Source organism: Diceros bicornis, chromosome 12, assembly GCF_020826845.1.
Source record: "Diceros bicornis minor isolate mBicDic1 chromosome 12, mDicBic1.mat.cur, whole genome shotgun sequence".
Lineage (NCBI taxonomy): Eukaryota > Metazoa > Chordata > Mammalia > Perissodactyla > Rhinocerotidae > Diceros > Diceros bicornis.
Window position 1 is genome coordinate 47216284 of NC_080751.1, and position 20106 is coordinate 47236389.

Sequence of the window (20106 nt, forward strand, 5' to 3'; positions counted from 1 at the left end):
GGTGCGCGCCCAGGATCCGAACCCAGGCCGCCAGCAGTGGAGCGTGCGCACTTAACTGCTAAGCCACGGGGCTGGCCCCTAGCTTTTTTATTTTTTAACCATTATTCTTGGATTTTTTGTTCTAATTCTAATGTGGTGCTTCATAGTACTTTTATTTGACTCTTCGTGTGTGCCTTGAGTTGGATAGGTCTTTGTCCTGGAGGAAAATTCTCAGGCTACCTAAACATCAGGAAAATGTCATTATTTTAGTTCTGCTACTCTCAGGGGGGTCCAGTAGCAAAAATGAATTTATATTAGTTCTGTTATGGAAATGAGACTTAAAAACAGAATTTACGTTGCTCTAAAACATACGTGACAGTGCAGTTTTACATATTCTTCATCTTTTAAATTTTTATTGGACTTTTTTTATGAATCGAGATGCCCTCTAATGTATATAACAAGTCAATTTTATGACAATGTTTTCCAGATGAAGGCAATGAAACAGACATGCAGCCACAACAGAACAGCCACTTAATGTGGAAACAAGGTCGACAACTACTCAGACAGTGAGTATGCCATCGTCAAACTAAAGAGAAGATATTTTAATGAGATTATTTTTATTTTGTATTTTAAATTCAGTAGAATAATTTTATCTCTTATATTATTCTGCTGCTGCTGTGAAAAAGCTTAATTGAATTATTGTTCCTTTTTCATATTAAACACTGTTTCCCCTGTGGTGGAATTATTTTTCATTAAATATTAATAAGAATTATCAAGAATAAATTCTCTTTCTATAATTTTAGCTTCATCAAAAAGTACAATTTTAAGCTTCTAAATTTTATTATACACTTAAATTTAAAGTTTAAAGAGTTTTATACCCTTAAAGTTACTCTTTTCTTTGCATCTTTTATACATGAATACACATAATGTTTTATTATAAGTCTAATCAATATTTACATGTAATTTTGTGTTATGTTTTTAAGCTTTCTATTTTAAATAGATTGAAGAACTTCTTGAATTTCCCAAATTTGCAAATATTGCACTGACATATACTTTCTCCTATAAAATGTGTATTTGAGACTATAAAGAGAGAACTAAGCTGGGTTGAGGTTCAGATGTTGGGTGGTGGGCTAGACCCACACACCAGCTCAGTGCCTGGTCCTTGCATATCACATTTGAAACTTGTGTTCAGATTTGTGCCTCAGTAAAATGAAATGTGCTACCTGTTTTGGACTTTTGAGCTTGCTTATGAATTGTGTAAACCTGTGGTTTACAGCGTGGATGCATGCCTGCCATTCCTTTTGACGATAGGAAGAGGATATTAAAACATCTCCTCATATCTATTTTTTATCTACTCACAGTTAGAAGAAAATGAGACTTCACTAATATTTAATAAGTGGGTTTTCACTAGTGTCCTCTCTTTGGTCTTAAGTATGATTTATGCATTTTTCTTTTATAAATAAAAAAGTGTTCTTAAAGTGCTGATTTCTTTTTTATGAGAAGTGGTTATCATAGTGAGCAATCCAAGAGATACTTTCAAAAACTTTAAAAGACACATAATTTGCCCCTCAAAGTAAAGGTGACATTTTATCAATCAATGAGGAAGTAACTATTTAGTGAAGCTAACTTATCTATGAGAAGAGCAGTTTTTGAAACAGTTATTTGTAAAGTGATTTTTGTGCCAAAGTGAGGTATATATCAAATATTATTTGTTAAAAATAGAAAAACATAACACCTTTGTTTTAGTTTGCAAGAACTGATTAAATTCAGGAAAGTTAGAAATTTATTATCCAAATTTTAATCAAAACCTTTCTATAAATATTGGATAGGACTGCAAATGAGTATCTTGATTTGATACGACGCAGTTATTCCATTTTGGTCTCATATCTTTGTGAGATATTGCTGAGCTATAACAGCTATTAATACAAGATCTTGAAATAAACTGACCTTAGATGAGTTATCTTGTCTACCTTTGTTTTCTCTTTCATCTAATAGGCTTGATGCTTACTTTTAAGTTAATGCCTAACATTTGTCTGTCATGTTTATTAATGACATTATTAATGACGTTTGCCCTTTTTCATGTTTCTGCCACTACCAATTTTGATCTTTCTTGATCACCTTTGTTGAGATTGAGTGCCTTCCGTATGCCAAGCACTGTACTAGGTGTGTCTGTTTTAGGGGGAAGAAAACAGGTTCAGGAGAATTAAAGTTACACAGGAAGAGAATGGCAGAAATGGGCTTTAGAACCAGGTCTAACTTGCAATACAAAGCCCATCCTGTTTTCTGTGCTGCTGCCTCTCTGCAACACACACCCTCCTGTGCACCCACGTACCCCACATCCCACAATTGAATTGTGGCCTATTTCTGGAGTTGTCTCAATATAGAAGCTTTTCTTCTGTAGAAGTGACTCTTTGGAATACACTATGTTCTTGTATGTGATGGAGGAAACTATATAAGTGCTGGAACCATTCTGGGTCTCAAACAGTTGATCCAGTGACACTTTACATCAGAAATGTAGAAGACGACTGGTTATAATAATTACTATTGTAAAATAGTAGTTCAGTAGAATCGAAGAATGAGTTTACTCCAACCCTGCCTAGGAGAAAGAATGTGATATTAGGTATATTACGGAACAACTTCGTCTTATGATAAATGTAATGAATGGTGTATTGTATGGTTCTTTGATTTTTCTCAGTGACCATAGAGGCTGGTACTGCAAGCGACAGCTCCATCTGCAGCTGGAAGAGTATTTATTAGCAAGCCTTATTAGCATAGTGCTGTACTGTTAAGTCTTATGCAGGCAATGAATTTAAAGAAATACTTTTATTTACATATTAAGTTATAAAATACTGATTTTAATATGACTAAATTGTAAAGATCCTCTTCACACACAGGTATCTACAGGAGGTGGGTTACACAGATACTATTCTAGATGTGAAATCTAAACGAGTGCGAGCTTTGTTGGGCTTTTCAAGTGATGTCACTGACAGGGAAGATGACAAAAATCAGGACTCAGTTATAAATGGCACAGAGGCTGAAGTTAAAGAGACAGCGATGATTGGGTAAGTATTTGGAAGGTGCTTTAGCTATAAATTTAGTTCTTATTAAATATTTTTGGTTTGTAGGTGATACTTGCACTTTTAGATACTGCTACAGAAATAATTTAATGATAATAAAGTTTAATAAAATTTAAAATTTCATTTGGTAGACAATAACACAGAAATTAGAATTATCATTTATGATTATTTTAAGAATATTTTTATTTAAGATATTTTTATTTGCTTGGAATTTATGGATTTAATATAGATTTTAATATGTTGAAGCTCAGTCACCATTAGAACTTCACAAAAGATCGTATTTGGAAATCCAGCTCAAATCTATAAGAATGAAATTTCATTCCTGGTGACCCAGAAATCGTATAAATACCGTCTTTCCTTTGAAAAATATCTATTTTAAGCATATATTTTTAATTGATAGAATAAGTTTGAAAATTCAATAGCTGAAATATTTTGTTTTGCTTTTGGGTGATGTATCATACAATTATATGTAATTCTACTTAAAATGAACATGAACAGTTTAATAAGGAGATTCTTTATTGAAAAAAACTTGGCATGATTCTTAATAAAAAGCCAAAGATTCTGTGAAAGTCTAAATATTAAATATGATGGTACTTTATTTTAATGCATATTCAGGCTGGAAGAATGGTTTTAATTGAACTCTCCATGTTTGCTAGTGAGAACATAGTTTCTCTTATTTGGAACATCAACTCAAATTATGGGATTTAGGTAAAGGTTCAAAAATACGACTTTATAAACAAATATCATTGGAGCCTTCTTAATTGTATTCATTAATAATTAAGACTACATTAACTTGTTTTTATAAATGTAAGATGTAGATTGTTTCTGTGTGTAGACATAGATAATATAGGCATTAGTCGTGGTTATATTTTCACCTAAAGAGTTAACTCAAGTCATTATAAAGACCTTCAGAAAAGACCACTCTAGTTGTCATGTGTTTTGACCTTGACCTGTCTTTTGAAACTGACAAGGGTATTATTGTGAATCTGTCTGATCTATGTAGAGATGGAGAATAGGGTGGAAAAAACCAAAAACATAGCTCATGGCAGATTTGAAATTTAAGATTTATCTGTTTTGGAAATTTTGTCCATAGTTGTGGCGAAATTTTTTCAGGAAAATTCTTTCTTATCTAAAACATTTTCTGATGAACTGGAGAGAAATCATCCTATTGTGGCCATTAGGAAATTGTTTACTAAATTTATTTTGAGGGAACTAAATTCAAATCTTATATATTTGCAAAGTCAGTCATTTCCAAAAGGTTAATGGTGGGCCGGCCCCGTGGCTTAGCGGTGGAGTGCGCGCGCTCTGCTGCTGGCGGCCTGGGTTCGGAACCCCGGGCGCGCACCGACGCACCGCTTCTCCGGCCTTGCTGAGGCCGCGTCCCACATACAGCAACTAGAAGGATGTGCAACTATCACGTACAACTGTCTACTGGGGCTTTGGGGAAAAAAAGGAGTAGGATTGGCAATAGATGTTAGCTCAGAGCTGATCTTCCTCAGAAAAAAGAGGAGGATTAGCATGGATGTTAGCTCAGGGCTGATCTTGCTCACAAAAAAGAAAAATTAAAAATTAAAAACTAAAATAAAAAATAAATAAAAGCTATTTTTTTAAAAAAAAAGGTTAATGGTTTACACACCAACAGGATCAAGTTTTGTGGTAATATTAATTTGACTAATATATTGTTTTTAGTAACTTCATTTGCTTTTTCAACTCTTTAGCTGTTCAGAAATACAAGATTGCATCTGAGAAAAATGAAGATTTGCTAGTTATTTTCTTAGTTATGGAAACTTATATGTCAGAGGAAGAGTGGCAGAGAGGAAAAGAATAGAGAAAAATAGAGGCACAGATAATAAGAAAAATATTTTAAAAAAGAAATGCATTAAAGTTGTCTTAAGGATCAAGATAATACTGAATCAGGAGGAGCAGTTATTTACATTAGATTTTCATTAGTCTAAATAGATATGATTGCAGAGTACTTTTCAAAGAGTAACCACTTCCTGTATTGCTTTTCCATCTAAAATCCATGGACATGTAATGAATAAGAACCAATGTAGATCATAATATGATTTGGGAGATCATAGTTACAATATAAACAGAAGTTTAGTGCAATATGTCATGGTTTAATTCTTATGTTGAGTTTAAAAAATTAACTGAGAAAGATATATATGTTTTTAACCAGAAAATCAGAGTTAACAGATTCTGCCTCCGTGCTGGATAATTTCAAATTTCTTGAAAGTGCAGCTGCGGATTTCAGTGATGAAGATGAAGACGATGACATTGATGGAAGAGAGAAAAGCGTCATTGATACTTCAACGGTGAGTTGGATAACTCAGATATAAATATTTTTAGGGACCATTATTCATACTTTAAAAATAATCCATGTCCTTCAACCTAAACCTTTAACTTTTTTTTCATTAATTTTGAGAAATTTAATCTAAAAGAGTTTTTAGTATTGATTTCAAATTCAAGAATATTTTTAGTATAGCAGCTTTCAAGTCAAGGTCCTCACTCTTGACTTTTTGTTAATTCATTAAACATTTCAGCGTTTCTATAGGGTTGGTGAATGTGGTAAATGTTGTGGGTTATAACAATGTGGTGTAATTGGTTGCTTATAAGACAGTAGAACTGACAGACCCATTATGGTGCCTGATGGCCACTGGCATCAACTCTTCTCGATGTAGTTTTTGTTTCTTTTGTCAGATTGCTTTGGTAGACAAGTTCTACAACCTTTCAGAACTCTTCCATTAGATTTCTTCAAACTTGTTGAGGGTTCTTCTGTAGTTTTGTGTGGATCTTTATAAGTTTATTGACTTTCCCATGGTAGTTTCCTGGAATAAGAGATGTCTCTAAATCACTTCTTCTCCCTTCTTTTTGCTTATACCCTCTCTCTCTTTTCCTTCTCTTCTCTTTTCTTTTTCCTACTTTTTCCCTCTTCTCCTCCTTCTCTCTCTCTTTTTCCTTCTTCCTCCTCTATTTCCTCTTTTTTCCTTCCCCAAAGCCCCCCAGTATGTGGTTGTATATGCTAGTTGTAAGTTCTAGTTCTGTATGCCACCGCCGCAGCATGGCAACTGACAGACAGGTGGTGTAGTTCCACGACCGGGAAGTGAACCCGCGCCACTTAAGTGGTGAGTGCTGAACTTTTACCACTACACCATCAGGGCTGGCTCCCTTCTCGTGTGTGTGTGTGTGTGTGTGTGTGTCCTGTGTGTGTGTGTGTGTCTCCTGTGTGTGTGTGTGTGTGTGTAAGATTAGCCCTGAGCTAACATCTGTTGCCAATCCTCCTCTTATTGCTGAGGAAGATTGGCCCTGGGCTAACACATCTGCCCATCTTCCTCTACTTTATATGTGAGATGCCTGCCACAGCATGGCTTGATAAGTGGAGCGTAGGTCCACGCCCGGGATCCGAACCCGTGAACCCCGGCTGCTGAAGCAGAGCTTGCGACCTTAACCAGTACACCACTGGGCCGGCCCCCCTTCTCCTTTTTTTAATTAAGAGGTGAGGGCATACTTTGCTTTGTCTAGGAAAATGTTCACATTTCTTCTTTCACGTTTATTTAAGAAGAGGAAAGAGGGAAGTAGGTAATATAAAGCAGATTGGAGCTACAGTCAAGAGCCTTGGGTTTCAGTCCCAATTCTGTCACTAATTATCTGTGCTTTTTAATCCTTCAGGCTTAGTTTTTTAGTTTGTACTCTAGGGATTAAAATAAATACCCATCTTATCCCCAGAGGATTTTGTGAGCAATAAATGAGACATTATATATGAAAATGATGTTTAACTGTAAAGTGCTTTCTAAGTGTAACTTCTCTGTTCTTTATGACTTCTGCTTCCGTCAGAGACTCAAATTATTATTTCAAATTATTTTTTCTCTGGGCCTCTATTCAGTAGTATTCTGCTGATACAACCCTGCTATGGATATTATTTGAACTTCAAGTAGTTACCCCCACTTTTTATTATCCAAACAAATAGTAATAGCATGTGTTTTGATTTATTGTAGTAAAAGAAAATGCCTAAACTTATATGATACCTTTTCTCTGTCCTAGTCATTTGGGAATTTTGTGCTGCCCTGTGATTTCTATGGAATCATTGCATTGAAATACTATTTTCCCATCAAAATACTTTATTCATAGCTCAGTGGTGAATAATAATTATGATGCTTTAAGTTTCTTTGTTAGTCATTATATCAATTTAAATATTAAAAAATCTGTAAGCTGATTATTATAACTATTAAGTATGGTTTTACTAGAAATTCCTAACCATAAATGAATTTCTTTTTAGGTAATCAAATTCAGAAATATTTTGTCTTCCGATTAGTGTAGATCATAGCAATTCTGTGAGCAAGCAATGAAGGCACAGCTGATGTAAACATACTTAACCCTACTCAAACATTGGACTCAAAAATTTTTAGTTTATGAGGAGAAAAGATTTCTAAACAAATAGTTGGTTTCTTTGTAACAGTTTTGCTAATTTGTATGATATATTACATTAATTTTCACAGCTGCAGTCTAATAGCTACATGCCGAAATGACTTTAAAAATCTAACTCTATGTAGCAATGAATAATCATGACTTAAGAGATTTATTGCAATGCTACGTATAGAAAGAGAATGGCCAAAAATTATCCTATTACAATGTTTAGTTGAACAAACAGGTTTTTTTAAATGTTATTTTATTTGTTTAATCAAAACAGTTTAATAGATTCAACTAAGAAAATACAGAAACATAAGGCTCTTAGTAGCTATTGGTTGTGTTTACGCTATTATATAGTGCAGTGTCTTCAAAAAGCCACATATGTTCCTTCTCCTTTCTTGCTCTTTGCCTTTTGTTGGAGTGTGATTGTTCTTTGGATTACATTCTGGGTCATTTTCCTCCTTTCCATCTCCTTCTCTTTCCTCATGATCAACCTATTCACCTTATTTTTATTTACCATCATTATCAGTATTATCATCATTGTATCATTAAAGTGTGATAATGATCTTGAAATTATAATGCATATAAAAAGTGATCATTTTCAAACTGTATAAAGAATAACTTCAGCAGCAAAATTTACTCTCCACATTCAGACACTTAAGGAGGAAAAAGTAATGGGATTAAGAATCATTAACTATTGTTTTAGTCACAGTATGGAGAATCCCATCCCTGTTTGTTTTGCTTCTTCTAATGGTTTTTCAAGTGACATTTTATCATTTTTTCTAATCCTCTTGTCACCCTATGCAAGCCATAACTCTTTTGTGTTTGAATCAACCTTAATTTCTTAAGTTGATTCATAAGCTCATTGAAGGTAGGAGTGGAGTGGAACCTTAGTTGTGAGGAAGAAAAGTAACATGTGATTATTACAACAAACTCCACCTCTTCCCATTTACTAATCCTGCTGTCAGTTGGTAACCACAGTTTACTTTTCTTCTATGCCTAACCATTAAAAATACAGGAGTTTTTGTTTATTTACTTATATGGGATATTTGATAGACAGTGATCTGCAACTTGCCATTTGTCTTCATTCTTTGTAAGGTTATACAGAGGAGATGGGACCTAGAAACAGATTTTTTCCCATGGAGTTAGTTATGTAACTTAATATCATATTCAGTAATAACTAATGTTAAAAATACATTCAGGCCTTCAATTTAAGATTCCAGATACTTCTTTGGTATTTTCCCTGCCCTTTTTGTCAGGCATTGGTAACAAGGATTCTCTGTCTACAAGATGTTGGTGATGGCCCATTTGAATTAGATCTGGTTGTCCCATGAGGGCCAGGGAGGGATTAAGCCTCTAGGGTAAAAGAAGGTGGATTAGGCAATGCATTTGTATGTGAAACTATGAAGATCAGCGTCTTCTGTTGGTACAACTCCTCAGAGACACTTTCCTACCTTAGTCTGGCTGCCCACGGAAAATTAGAATAGGTTATTAGTATATGGTTTGTGAGTACTTACAAAAGAATATACCATTGGCATGGATTTTCTGTTTGCAGTCTGTCAAACCGACCTTGCTGCTTTTGTTTGTTTAATAGATTTGCTAGATGATAGATTGGGAAATGCTGTAAACATAAAAGTGTTCCTTGACTTTAGGGAAATATTCTAAGTAGTTAAACCAATTATTCCAGCATCATTAAAGAATTCTTGATTTCTCCTATTCAGTTTTTATATATACCAGAACAGTTAAGGCAGATTAGGTTTCATCTACTGTGCTAGCTTTCTTCTGTTGATAGTGGCTTCCTGGAGTGCTGCATTAAGAAGGATTTCTGAGCCTGTATCTGGCCATAGATGAAATGTGCTGTGATTGATAAGTGATATCAGTCATGACCATGAGAACAAGCTTACACAAGTCAGGTATTTGTTATCTCTTAGAGTCTATTTCTAGACTCTAGTCTGTCCCATTGATCTGTCTGTTGAACTTTTATAATTTTAAACCACTCACAATAGTCCAATAGTTTTATAGTTTTATCAGATCATGCTTTTTCCATTTTGCATGAAGTGAAGAAGCTAAGGTCTCAAGAAGTTGAGAGATTGAGTCCATTTTATCAAAAGAAGCTGCAAACCAATCATCCTAATTTCTTTGGGCTCCTGGTAGTGGAAGTGACCAAAAAGGAGATAATTCATAAAGAGTATTGGCATATAGACCTCAAAAATCATCTCTGCATGCATTAAGCCTAAGTTTTAATCCTCCACTGGATTTGTGATTCCAGAGATATTCTAAGAATATAAAAATGAGACATAATAGCCCTCATCAAATTTGCTATTAAATCTGTCTCACTCTGAAAGTGAATATTGAATAAAAAATTGAAAAAAATCAATGTTTTAGGAAAAATTTGGATATATAGTTATTAGAGAAAATTGATGCAAGGTTGGGACAGTAGAAATAATATTGGGAACCTTTTTTTCTTCCCCTAACAGAATACCTTCTAAGTCTTGAGGCATGCATTTCTGAGTTTGTAGTTTTGTGATTTTAGGTTTTGTAAGGGAGTGATGTAATAGAGTTAAAATTTATTATCGTTATATTTTGAAAAACTCTTGCAATGTTTTATGAAGTGTTTCTTTCTTTGGTTAGATTAGAATGTCTGCACACTGCATAGACTGCATCCAAGAAACGTATGATTTGGTTGGTTGTGGTTCTCATAATATAGTATATCAGGGACTTCTTTCATCTATCTGTAATTTAAATACATGTCTTATGTATCAGTGTTTTCAATATATGATTCTATTAGTGTATTTAAAACAAATAAGCCATCATTGAACAAAAATTAAATTACTACTTTATTTATTTGGTGAGGAAGATTAGCCCTGAGCCAATCCTCCCTTTTTTGCTGAGAAAGATTGGCCCTGAGCTAACATCTGTGCCCATCTTCCTCTACTTTATGTGTGGGATGCCTGCCACAGCATAGCTTGATAAGCAATGCGTAGGTCCATGCCCGGGATCCGAACCGGTGAACCCTGGGCCACCGAAGCAGAGTGTGCAAAATTAACCAGTACGCCACTGGGCCGGCCCCTAAATTACTACTTTAAAATGTGTAATGTGTATCTTTTAAAAATGATGTCTGTTATTTTCCAGTGAATTGGTTGGGTATTACAGTTATTTAAAACAACAAAGATACACTTTCTAAAGAAAACAATAATTGGGTTTTCTCATTCAATGGTAAAGGGATACCATCTCCTTTATTTAAATTAATTTCATAATATATCCTAATATTTTAACTTAGCATGTTTTTTCATTAGATTGTTAGGAAAAAAGCATTGCCTGATAGCAGTGAAGATCGAGATACAAAAGAAGCTCTAAAGGAGTTTGACTTCTTGGTTACATCAGAAGAAGGAGAAAATGAATCTAGAAGTGCAGGCGATGGAACAGACTGGGGTAAGAAAGCATGTTGGATCCAACCAAAGATGTTATGTTAATGAAAGAAACTAGTATTTTACCAGGCGCAACATCTTGAAAAACACTTTAAATCTCTTATAATGTTGAAATATTGAACATCTTATGATGAACTTTTTACTACTGTCACCTTCTATCCACGGTGTGTATGTGTGTGTTTAAAGAAAGTTGTACAACTAGTTCCTCATCTTTTTTTTAATATAAGCAATTCAGTATGAAAAAATTTTGAGTTCATATACAGAATTTTCTCTGTTTTCTGCCTAGACAGTGAAACTTGTGAATCTAGATTTTGTGGAAATTGAGTATGAGAATGTAATAGAGGATTTTAGAGATCTCATCTCTGGCATCTTCTGTGCAAAAAGAAGTATAAGTTAAAAAATTGTATTTATTCATTCTAGTCATGTTTCATCAGTTTGTACAAAAGCATAGAATTTTTTGGCACAAATTGTTCTAAACGAATTTAATTCTTTAAGCATCTAACAGGAGTTAAAACAAGTATTTTGGGGAAAACTTCTACAGCATAGATCATTCTAGGAGTTTGGAAATGAATTGTCACTGTCAGTAAGGTAGGATTGTGATAAATTCTTCAAAAGTGATCAGTTCTGTTAGGTGTGTGTATATGTTTGTGAGTAAGAGAGAAAGAGGGACAGGTACTGAGAATGAGAGAATATTTTCTCTTGAGGTTGAAGAGTTCTAGGACCCCCTTAGCTTACAGTCTGTGTACTTTAAAGACAGATAAGGGGGCCAGCCTGGTGGTGTAGCAGTTAAGTTTCCGCACTCTGCTTTGGTGGCCCAGGGTTCGCGAGTTTGGATCCCGGGCAGAGACCTACACACTGCTCATCAAGCCATGCTGAGGCGGTGTCCCATATAGAAGAGCTACAACTCTACAACTATGTACTGGGGCTTTGGGGAGGAAAAAAGAAAAAGAAGAAGATTAAAAAGAAGAAGATTGGCAACAGATGTTAGTGCAGGGCCAATCTTCCTTAAAAAAAAAAAAAGGAATCTCATTAGTTTCTGGCAAGTAAATAGATTTTGCTACACATCTTCCATAATCTTCATTACTATTGTTATTACGAGTCTAGTTAAGATTATGATAAGGCTAAATTTTTACTTTACAAAGACTGAAGACATTCAAGGATCCAAAAGCCACTCACTTTAATTTATTATGAAGACCTGATTGGTGAAAATTAACATTTTTGATTATTTCTACTATTGATAGATTATAGTTAGGTCGATAAAAATGTTGAGGTTTTTTTTTTTAAATTTGTAGTATATTCAGAGGCCGCAGTAAGTAGTTTTTTTTAATTGTAGATTGAAACTTGTTAAAAGTAGATTCTTGTTTATTCTAGTTCATCTCAGTTTATTCCATTCAACAAATACTGATCAAGTGACTTTTATGTGCCAAGTCTTCTAAGTGAAGATTCCTACCTCTATGGTCCCTATATCCTACGTCCTATAAGAGGATATAGGCAATAAGCAATAAACATGATAAATGATATAATATGTCAGAAGGTGATAAATGCTATGGAAAATAGAAAAAGTAGAACAGAATAAGGCAAATAGAGAGTGCTCAGGTTGGAGTGGGGTGGAGGGGACAGGTTACAATTTAAAATAGGTTGGTCATGGTGAGCCCCATTGAGAGGGTAACATTTGAGCAAAAGACTTGGAGTCGATGAGGGAGTTAGCCATATGGTATCTGAGGAAGGAGCGTTCAGGAAGAACGCCAAAGCAAATGCCGGGTAGCAGCAGCCCTGGTATGCTTGAGGAGTTCAGGGAAGCTAGAGTGGCTGGAGCAGAGTGATTGTAAGAGGAATGTAGTTAAGAAATGACCAAATCATTTAGGGCTATTTAGACACTGGGGAGATGGGGAATGATGGGAGGGATTTGAGCAGAAGGGTGACATGATCTAACTTTTATTTTAAAGCATCACTCTGGCTGCTATGTTGAGAATAGACTACCCAGGGCAACCAGTATTGGTAATTGACTTGGAGGGGAGAAGGGACAACTATTGCAGTAATTCTATTAAAAGACAGTGGTTAGAGAAGTAGTGGATGTGCTGAGAAGTAGTCAGATTCTGGATGTGCTTTGAAGGTGGAGAAAACAGTATTTCCTGAAATATTCGATGTGGGGTGTGAAAGAAAGGGAGGTTTTTGTTCTGAGAAAATGGAAGTATGGAATTGCCATCAAATAAGATGGGGAACTCTGTGGATGGGATTGGCTCGGGGAGATTGGGAGTTTGGTTTTGTATGTTTGGTTTGAGATATCTATTAGACTTCCTAATGGAAATGTAGAGTGAGCAGTTGGATATATGAGTCTTGAGTTCAAGCAAGAGTTCTGAGCTAACATGTAACATTATATAGTATATAAATTATTTTATAGTGAGTATAAAATATATAATATATTTGCGTTTTAAATTTTCCTCTCCTGAAATAGTGGAAATTAATGATTGAATTTCTTTTCTACTAGAGGCACAGTTTCCTGTTTTAAGAATTTATAAACTAACATCACTTAAATTGTTTTAAATTTTGAATGCAGGTTGATTGATAAGTTTACAAGTGCTATTTATAAGGCCTATAAAATAAAAATGGTCATCTGTTGATGAACACATGTCAAAATATACAATTTTTGGAAAGAAAAGGTCATTGAAGACTATTTTGTACTATTTCTTAATAATAATCTTCTCTCACAGAGATTGGATTGGTGGTTACCGGAGGGGAAGGCGGTGGGGAGGAGGGCAAAAGGGATGATTAGGCATGTGTGTGTGTGGTGATGGATTGTAATTAGTCTTTGGGTGGTGAACATGATGTAAGCTATGCAGAAATAGAACTATAATGATGTATACCTGAAATTTATACAATGATATAAACCAATGTTACCACAAAAAAGAAAACTTCTCTCATTACGTAGATTAATAAGAAATGTCTTTTTGTGAGTGAATCCTAATCGAATTCAGAAAATAGGATGAAAATGAGGGGTTCTTGATTATAGAGTTTTGAGGCTTTCATTTGCTAAAAGTCACTCAAATCTTCCAGGTTTTTCTTTTTCCTATGTCTGTTTCAAGAGAAATTTAATATTATTGCCTAGGAAATTGAATTGATCAGTGTTTCTTAGGTATTATATTTTATGTGATGTATATCTAATGAATAAGCAAAAACTTTTTTAAATTAGTGATACTATGAAGAAAATGGTTGTTATGTCATTCGTTGACATAGCAGTGAATTGACTTGAGTGTTCAATATTTTATTGAAAAAGGATGTTTCATTTGTTTCACTCTGTTTAGAAAAGGAAGACCAGTGTCTCATGCCTGAAGCTTGGAATGTGGACCAGGGAGTAATTACCAAACTCAAGGAACAATACAAAAAGGAGAGAAAGGGGAAAAAGGGGGTGAAGAGTAAGTGGAAAACATTGTATCTGTAAATCATAAATCTTGCCTCTTTCATATCCACCCAATTTTTTTTTTCAATGTTTTCCTAAAACTACTTACTCTTTTTCTTTTCTGCTCCTGACCTCTTTCCTTTTCACCTGCTCTCAGGGGTTGAAATTAAATGGTTAGCTATTTGATTATGAACTTAAAAAAAATTTAAAAACGGCACATATGATTATGGAATCATAATATATCCCAGTAATAAATCCAGAGCCTCATGAGAGTGTGGGACTATGTATTGGAGCATAGTGATAATTTGATTTTTTAAAGTATATGTGCTTAATTACAACAATGATTTTTCACTGCTGACAGTTTTAAATCTCCTCTAGTGTGACCCTCTGGCAATCCACCAAAATTATTGCTTGTAATTTTAGTTCTCGGAGACAGAAAGAAAGTTAATTTCTACCCCTGAATATTCTATGTGTTCACAACACACAGTTCATTTGCTCTCACCACTGTATGCTGTACAGGGCACAGAGTCAAATACACAACTTTTAAAAGTATTTATTTTCTATTTTAAAATTTTTTGCCAATTTAATTTATAATAATATTGCCAATTAACTTGTGTCTTTTCAGTAAAATGTGTGCCACATCAAAAACGGAAGCTAAAATGAAATTTCTAGCCCTGTGAATCATATATATGACTTATTGTGCAAATTATTAATAAAGTTTAGCAATAAATCTAGTTAAGTATATAAAATGGAAATACAAAAGCTTTTAAACATCCCTGAAAACTGTCTTAAACACCTTTTTAGGAGAGCAAGGCTAAACTGTCTCCTTGTGCTTCCCCTCTCATTGACAGTGTGAACATGGGTCTCCCTTTTATGGCAATAGGAATTTCATCCTTTGGGATATTAAAGTTGTGTGAAGTGAGATTAAAATCCAACTTAGTGAAACATGTATTTAAAAGTTGCAAAAGACTGGAAGGTTATGCTTTTTCTTTTTTTTTATATTGATGCTAAGGCGAATCAAAGACCAGTCATTCCTGTTAGGACATTTCTTTTACCACCTGGTAGTTACTGATAAACACTTAAATCTTTATTTAAAATATCTTAGAATTTATCTTATCAAGTATTTAACTTGAATGGGTAAAAAGTCAGTGGCCATTGTTGTTATCACAGTACCCCCATTACATAACTGAGGTGATGTCATTTAGTGCTTTCTCAATATAAATTAAATCACACTGAGAAAGATTAATATTAAAAAATAAGAACATTTTGTACCTTTTATCCAAATATACTGATAAAAAAATTTAATCATAAACGATAATGAGATGTGATTTGTTACAGCTTTTCAGAGCCATGACAAAACCAGTTAACCTGAAATTTTGAGGAAAATTTGTATATAATACATGAGAAACAAGGACAATATTTTAATTTTCAGATTGAATTAAAGTCAATATATTACTTTAACTCATTATGCTATAATAAGGGAAGATCTTTCCATTGGTAAGGTATCCAGGACTCATGTAGAAGCCATCTACTTACTGTATTGATTATTCGGTTCTTGTCAAATATCAAGGCATCACTGTAGTTGGAATTGGGCACTTAAGGTCTAAAACTACCGTTTGATTGGAACATTATTCCTACTAATAGAAGCTATTGGATTTCCTGAATCTAGGAATTTTATGATCAGTATTCAGACATATAGCACATAGTTTTTTAGTATGGTGAAGAAAAATGACAGCAGAAGTTTCAGTGTCTTTCACTGAAGACAGAGGGATTGTAGACTGAGGTTCAGCACATTTTCTTTATCATCATCAGTTCATGTTATCTTGATAAAATGGTAGTCTGGGAAGAAGGGAAGACATGATAAAACAGAACTGAAAGACTTATGATAAAAACAAAACTGAAGTAAAGCTTTGAATTGATATATGAAGCATTAATTTATAAACCACCATGAATATTTTTTATATTTTTAAATTTTTAATTAAATATTTAATTTAAATATTTTAATTTTTAAATTTTTAAAATATTTTTAAAATTTAACCACCATAAGTTATTTTTTAATAATTTAATTAATTTTAAATTAATTTTTAAATGTTACTCATTGGAAAAGTTTGAGTCCTTTTTATATGATCTAGTGGAAATATTTCCAGTCAAATTGTGTACTCCAGTCATACTGTCTTGAAATATATTTCTAGGTATTAGTTAAAATTGCTTAAAAATAGTTGTTTTCTTTGCTAGTATAGGAAAAAACCTCATAACGGACTATGGGTAAGATTTTCCCATTCTTAATTAAACTTATAACAGGAAAAACTACTGAAGATCTGTTTCAGTCTCTATCCTATATAAAACAGTCAAAACAGGGATGTGAGAGAATGAAGAATCAAAGTTCAGGTAAGTAATCAGCACGGCATGAGACTTCACCTCCTGTACCCTAGCTTCATGATGTAAGGCAATGAATGCAACTTGATTTAAACAAACAAAAAGGAATGTTATTGTTTAATTCAGTACGCAATAGCTTCACTCTCTGCATTTAGAGAAATATACAAGGATTATAGAATAATATTATTTTTAATGGTCCAAATTGCACATGAGTGTTCTTTTTCATGCAAATAGTGGTGTTATTCCATTAGCTTAATTTAGAAAATATGTGTAAAACATAATTCTTTTCAAGAAATAATAAACTTTTAAAATAATTAGAAAACTTGGAAAATAATTAACGTAATTTTATATATAATTAAAAACTTTTTAATATAGTAGGGCAGTTTTAAAGGTGAATGTTGGCAGATATGAATAAGGTTAATGGCACCATTTTGATGCAGTTGGATAATTCTATTTCCTCTTTTTTGTTCTCTCCCTCCCTTTTTTGACTAGGGCCCAATAGGTCAAAACTACAAGATATGCTTGCTAATTTGAGAGATGTTGATGAACTTCCCTCATTGCAGCCATCTGTGGGTTCACCTTCCAGACCCAGCAGCTCCAGGCTTCCTGAACACGAAATAAATAGGGCAGATGAAGGCAAGTATTTAAGACACTTTGGAGCACAAAAACACTTGGATATACATATCTAAATTCAGTTATTTGAAAGAGAAGAATTTTATTCTACAAAAGTTCGATCTACATAGTATTCCTCAAATGTAGGCTTTCTTACATTCCAGGGGGTTTGATTCCAACTTCAATCTTTAAGACTTGAAAAAGAGTGCATAAACTTAAAAACCAACTCTAAATTCTAGTTTAGAACATCCCCTAGTTCCGCAGAAGCCATGTATTTGGTGTATATAGGTGGTCCTATATATACCATTCCAACAGTGAGAAAATTAAGTTTATAAATAGGTAGTAAATGTTTACTTTGAGACTCACATAAATATTTTCAAATATTTTATTTAAGCAATTTGTCATTGATAAATGAAAAAGGGAAAAAAGAACCTGAAAGTCCAGTCACATTTTCTACTTTCTGTTTTTCCTTGTTCCCTTTTAGTCCTTGTCTATATGCTTATGCTTTTTACAGTTATGGTCACCATGTAGAATAATTCTATTTTGTTTTATTTACTTAACATAAAATCATAATTATAATTTTAAAATTACATGTTGTATTTTAGACTGGATACTTAACCATCCCCCTTATGTTTAATAATTGATAGAAATAATTTGGGTAATTAGCATGACATATCAAATGAGGAAAACCTGCTTTCCTTTAGTCACATTATTTTTCTGTATAGTGAAAAAGAAAGCACAGTGGACTATGGGATTTGTTTCACATTTTACTTTTCTAATTAGATGATACCTTTAGCTATGGTTAAGATACAGAAGAAGCAACTAGTTTTTTAGGATTTTCTGCTCACTAAATTTTATTGTGTTTAAAGCATTTAAAAATAATCGAATGTAGGGGCCAGTCTGGTGTCATAGTGGTTAAGTTCGCATACTCTGCCTCAGCGGCCCGGGATTTGCAGATTCCGATCCCTGTCGTGGACCTAGAGCCGTTTGTCAAGTCATGTTGTGGTAGGCATCCCATATACAAAGTAAGGGAAGATGGGCAAGGATGTTAGCTCAGGGCCAATCTTCCTCAGCAAAAAGAGGAGGATTGGCAACAGATGTTAGCTCAGGGCTAATCTTCCTCACCAAAAAAAAGTAATAATAATTAAATGTAGACATGCCGTTATGAGACTAATTGTTAACTCTTTAGAGGATTTTATGTTTCTTTTGTCTTCCTCCTTCAGTGGAAGCATTGACATTTCCTCCTTCTTCTGGGAAGTCATTCATCATGGGAGCAGATGAAGCCCTCGAAAGTGAACTGGGACTTGGAGAATTGGCAGGCCTTACAGTGGCCAATGAAGCAGATTCACTAACTTATGATGTGAGTAGTTTTATTTTTGTTTTTACTCGTTTTTTGAAAATAAAAGGTTAATTTTATAGAAAAAGATGGCAGCGGTAAAACTTCTTCACAAGTATAGAATTTGGTTAATTTTAATTGCAAACTTTGAAAATATGAACATATTACATATGAACATATAAACAATATTTTTCACATCACGTAGAGATTAAAATTATGGGCTTCACCTAAATCCTTAAGTGAGTATAGCTTGTTCATTGGTTTGAGATAAGGGAAAAATTCCCTTTTCCATTACCAAGTTTGAGTTTTGTTTTATGTTTTGGGGTGCCAGTGATAAGTTGAAATTCATGCCTGCCTAAGGGCAACATTTGTTTTGCTTCATTAGTACATTATCAATATCCTAGCGAGAAATGATTTTAGCTATTGTTAGGCAGGGATTTGTACAGAGTGCTTTCCAGATATTAAGGCTGACCCATCAGTAATTTGGACCAAAATTGAAATCTTTATACCTTTATGCATGAATACATTTACTTAATCCCAAACACAGTTGTTTTATAAATGCATTTATAATTGTTCATCATCATAAATTGTCAGAAGAACAGTTGCTTATTTCATGAAGTATTTACAACCTGTCTTATCTCTTCATTAAAATCCTCTGACTTTGATACTTCATTATCTTTGTTGGAGAATACAGTGTAGCTCCTGCCACGTGGGGGATGTAGGATGAATGCCTAAGCAAACCATGGATATGATAAGGAAGTACTCCAAAGAGGAACCCTCACCACTCACTCCTCTTCCTGCAAATCAAAAACTCGCACTCTCTGTGCTAAGGCCCTTAGTAAGTCTTTTGGGTTCTACTTCCAAAAACAGCCGAAATCCTTATACTTCTTTTTTACGTCCCGTCCTAGTCCATTTTTTCTTCACCGGCAACTAGTAGAATAACCTAATCTAAATGAACTCCTTGCACTCCATTTTCACATATGTGATACAGATTTTTTAAAAAATCATTTGTATTTTTAATTGTTTTGTATCCTTATATTTTACATCTGTCTTTTTAAAACACCATTTAGTTGACTTTTGTTTTTTTCATCTAACCTTTGGCAACCTTTTTAATTGGAGTATTTAATCCATTTCTTTTTAAAGTAGTTACTGATATATTTGGATTTAAATCTGCCATCTATTTATGCCTACTGTTCTGTGTTCCTTTTTTCTCCTATTTTTGCCTATGTTAGGATTGACTTTTTTATTCACGCCTCCCCCCCACTCCATTATTTGGAGTGTATACACTTTTTCGTTACTCTCTTAATTGTTACCCTAGAGATTACTACATACATCTTTATCAAAATTTTACATGCAAAGACCTTAAGAACACTTTTAACACTGTATTTAAAAAACTCCCACCCTACATGTATGTCATTCTTGTTATATATTTTATTTCTTTGTACATGTATCTCCTATAAGATACTGTTTTGTACACTCAATGTTCCGTTAGGA

At 33.8% G+C, this 20106-nt stretch overlaps 1 protein-coding gene across 3 annotated transcripts in view; it reads left to right on the top strand.

Annotated features, from left to right (window-relative positions):
• STRN (striatin) overlaps positions 1–20106 on the top strand; it is a 94192-nt gene that overhangs the window by 55250 nt on the left and 18836 nt on the right. For 2 of the 3 annotated variants that reach the window (XM_058551433.1, XM_058551435.1), the window contains exons 4-11: positions 467–545; positions 2874–3041; positions 5236–5371; positions 10760–10895; positions 14194–14304; positions 16590–16676; positions 17157–17300; positions 18500–18636. In XM_058551433.1, coding sequence (XP_058407416.1) covers positions 467–545; positions 2874–3041; positions 5236–5371; positions 10760–10895; positions 14194–14304; positions 16590–16676; positions 17157–17300; positions 18500–18636 — 998 coding nt within the window. The remainder of the gene's footprint in view (positions 1–466; positions 546–2873; positions 3042–5235; positions 5372–10759; positions 10896–14193; positions 14305–16589; positions 16677–17156; positions 17301–18499; positions 18637–20106) is intronic. The other variant, XM_058551434.1, reaches the window with a different exon arrangement.